Source organism: Trichinella spiralis (genome assembly GCF_000181795.1).
Source record: "Trichinella spiralis strain ISS 195 chromosome Unknown Scfld2164, whole genome shotgun sequence".
NCBI lineage: Eukaryota > Metazoa > Nematoda > Enoplea > Trichinellida > Trichinellidae > Trichinella > Trichinella spiralis.
The window spans coordinates 1-1,706 of NW_003529103.1; the positions used below are offsets into that span (position 1 = coordinate 1).

General features: G+C 30.4%; 1 protein-coding gene across 1 annotated transcript; it reads right to left on the bottom strand.

Annotated features, from left to right (window-relative positions):
- Positions 1-16: 16 nt before the first annotated feature.
- Positions 17-1,429, bottom strand: Tsp_13024 (conserved hypothetical protein; the record flags this gene model as incomplete). The annotated part of the gene is made up of 6 exons (XM_003368620.1): positions 1,336-1,429; positions 1,194-1,285; positions 950-1,061; positions 692-802; positions 319-387; positions 17-150 (listed from the first exon to the last, which is right to left on the bottom strand). Coding segments are annotated over exons 1-6 (612 nt in total), but the record flags the coding sequence as incomplete, so codon positions are not given.
- Positions 1,430-1,706: the final 277 nt, after the last annotated feature.

Genomic DNA, 1,706 nt, shown 5'->3' on the forward strand with positions numbered 1-1,706 from the left:
AAAAGTAGGATCTTACCAAACCTTTAGCCATGGATTGACAAGGACGACAAGCTAAGCAAAATAATCGACCGGATTTATAGCGCAGCCATTCTTCCCGTCCTTGAAAAAAATCACCAATTTCACGAAGTTTCCTCTCGACAACCTTTGGATCTGAATATTAAAATTATTTTTTTAATATTAAAAAATGATAATACAAAAAAAAATTTTTTTTTCTTCAGATTCCCACTTTACATCTTGATATGAAATTACCAAATCGTATGCATAAAATAAATGTGACAAAAAGCAAAAACCAGTAAACAGAAATCAACTTTTACGCACCGCTTTCTTCTTCATTCGGTAAAACTTGCTGCGCTTCTTCTTTTGCTAAAAATCCTAACAAACACTTCACTACATATAAATAAATAAACATATATACATATATATATATATATATGCAAGGTTTTAAGAACTTAAAAAATCAAAATATGAAATAAATTTGACAAACTATGATAATTATCCTTACATCCTCAACACCCATTACTTTTTATAATTTATTCAACAATATACAATACAAACAATTTTATCATAAACCTCTGTTATAATTATTAATTTTAAAAATTATTTTTAAAACGCTGCAAAAGTTAGTTAGTTAGTTAGTTAGTTAGAACTTTTTAACATAAAATACAGCGAAAAAATAATTTCGGTGTTATACCTTGACTTGTAACAGTGGATTTATTGGTGTCGGTAGGAGGGCATTCAACAGTAACACGCAATTTCCCAGTATAAATGCCATCATCATCACCATCATCTTGCTCTTCATCATCTAAAAACCGCAAACATTTTTAGTATAATTCAAAAAGTCAGCTAATTCCACATATGCTTTTCGTAAAACTGTTGACAGATATCAACAATTTTTAAAAAAACAAAAAACATGATTATTTAAAATATGCCATGCTTTTTTTTAAAATACCTTTTCCACCTTTTTTCTTCGAATTAGCAATTTGCTCTTTTATAAAATTTTGAACATCCAAATTGACAGTCCGCCGACGAGATGAGCGTCGAACGCCATCATCATGCTCTTTCTTTGAATCATCTTCAATTCCGTCCACCAAAAGCGGCAGAGGTTTCCCAAATGTAGAGGGTTCCGAAAATAGTAAAAAAAGAATTAAATCATTGAATTACATAAATAATAACAGCCAATTTTAATTTCTTACAAAGCCATAGCATTCTTCACGCGTCGCCAGCGTTAACGAACGAATAGAAACGACTCGTTGTTTCCCATCTTGAAAAATCACTTGACAAGTCCCTAATTTAAAATACTGGTCAACAAAATTATTTTAAAATGTCTGTATTTACTATGCCTACCATCCTGAAGGACATCCGTGACTTTCGCCAGTTCAGTCAAGAAGGAATTTCGCTTTGCCCAAACAAAACAATTAACAAGAGACATCTCTATTAAGCGCCAACATTGTCGTTATAATGCATAACAATAACAATAAATAACAATATTTAAATAAATTCATTACTTTCACTGTATGAGATAAGTTGCATTGTTCAATTTACCAGGTAATTGTATTTACGTTTCCCAAATACTTCAAAATAATTGGCAATTTACATTTTGTCAACAAAATATAACGCGTAAAATTAAAATACCAATAAAACGACGCCCCATTTAAATTCCTCCAGCTTAAGATATTCATAAAATAACAGGAATAATTCTAACAGAA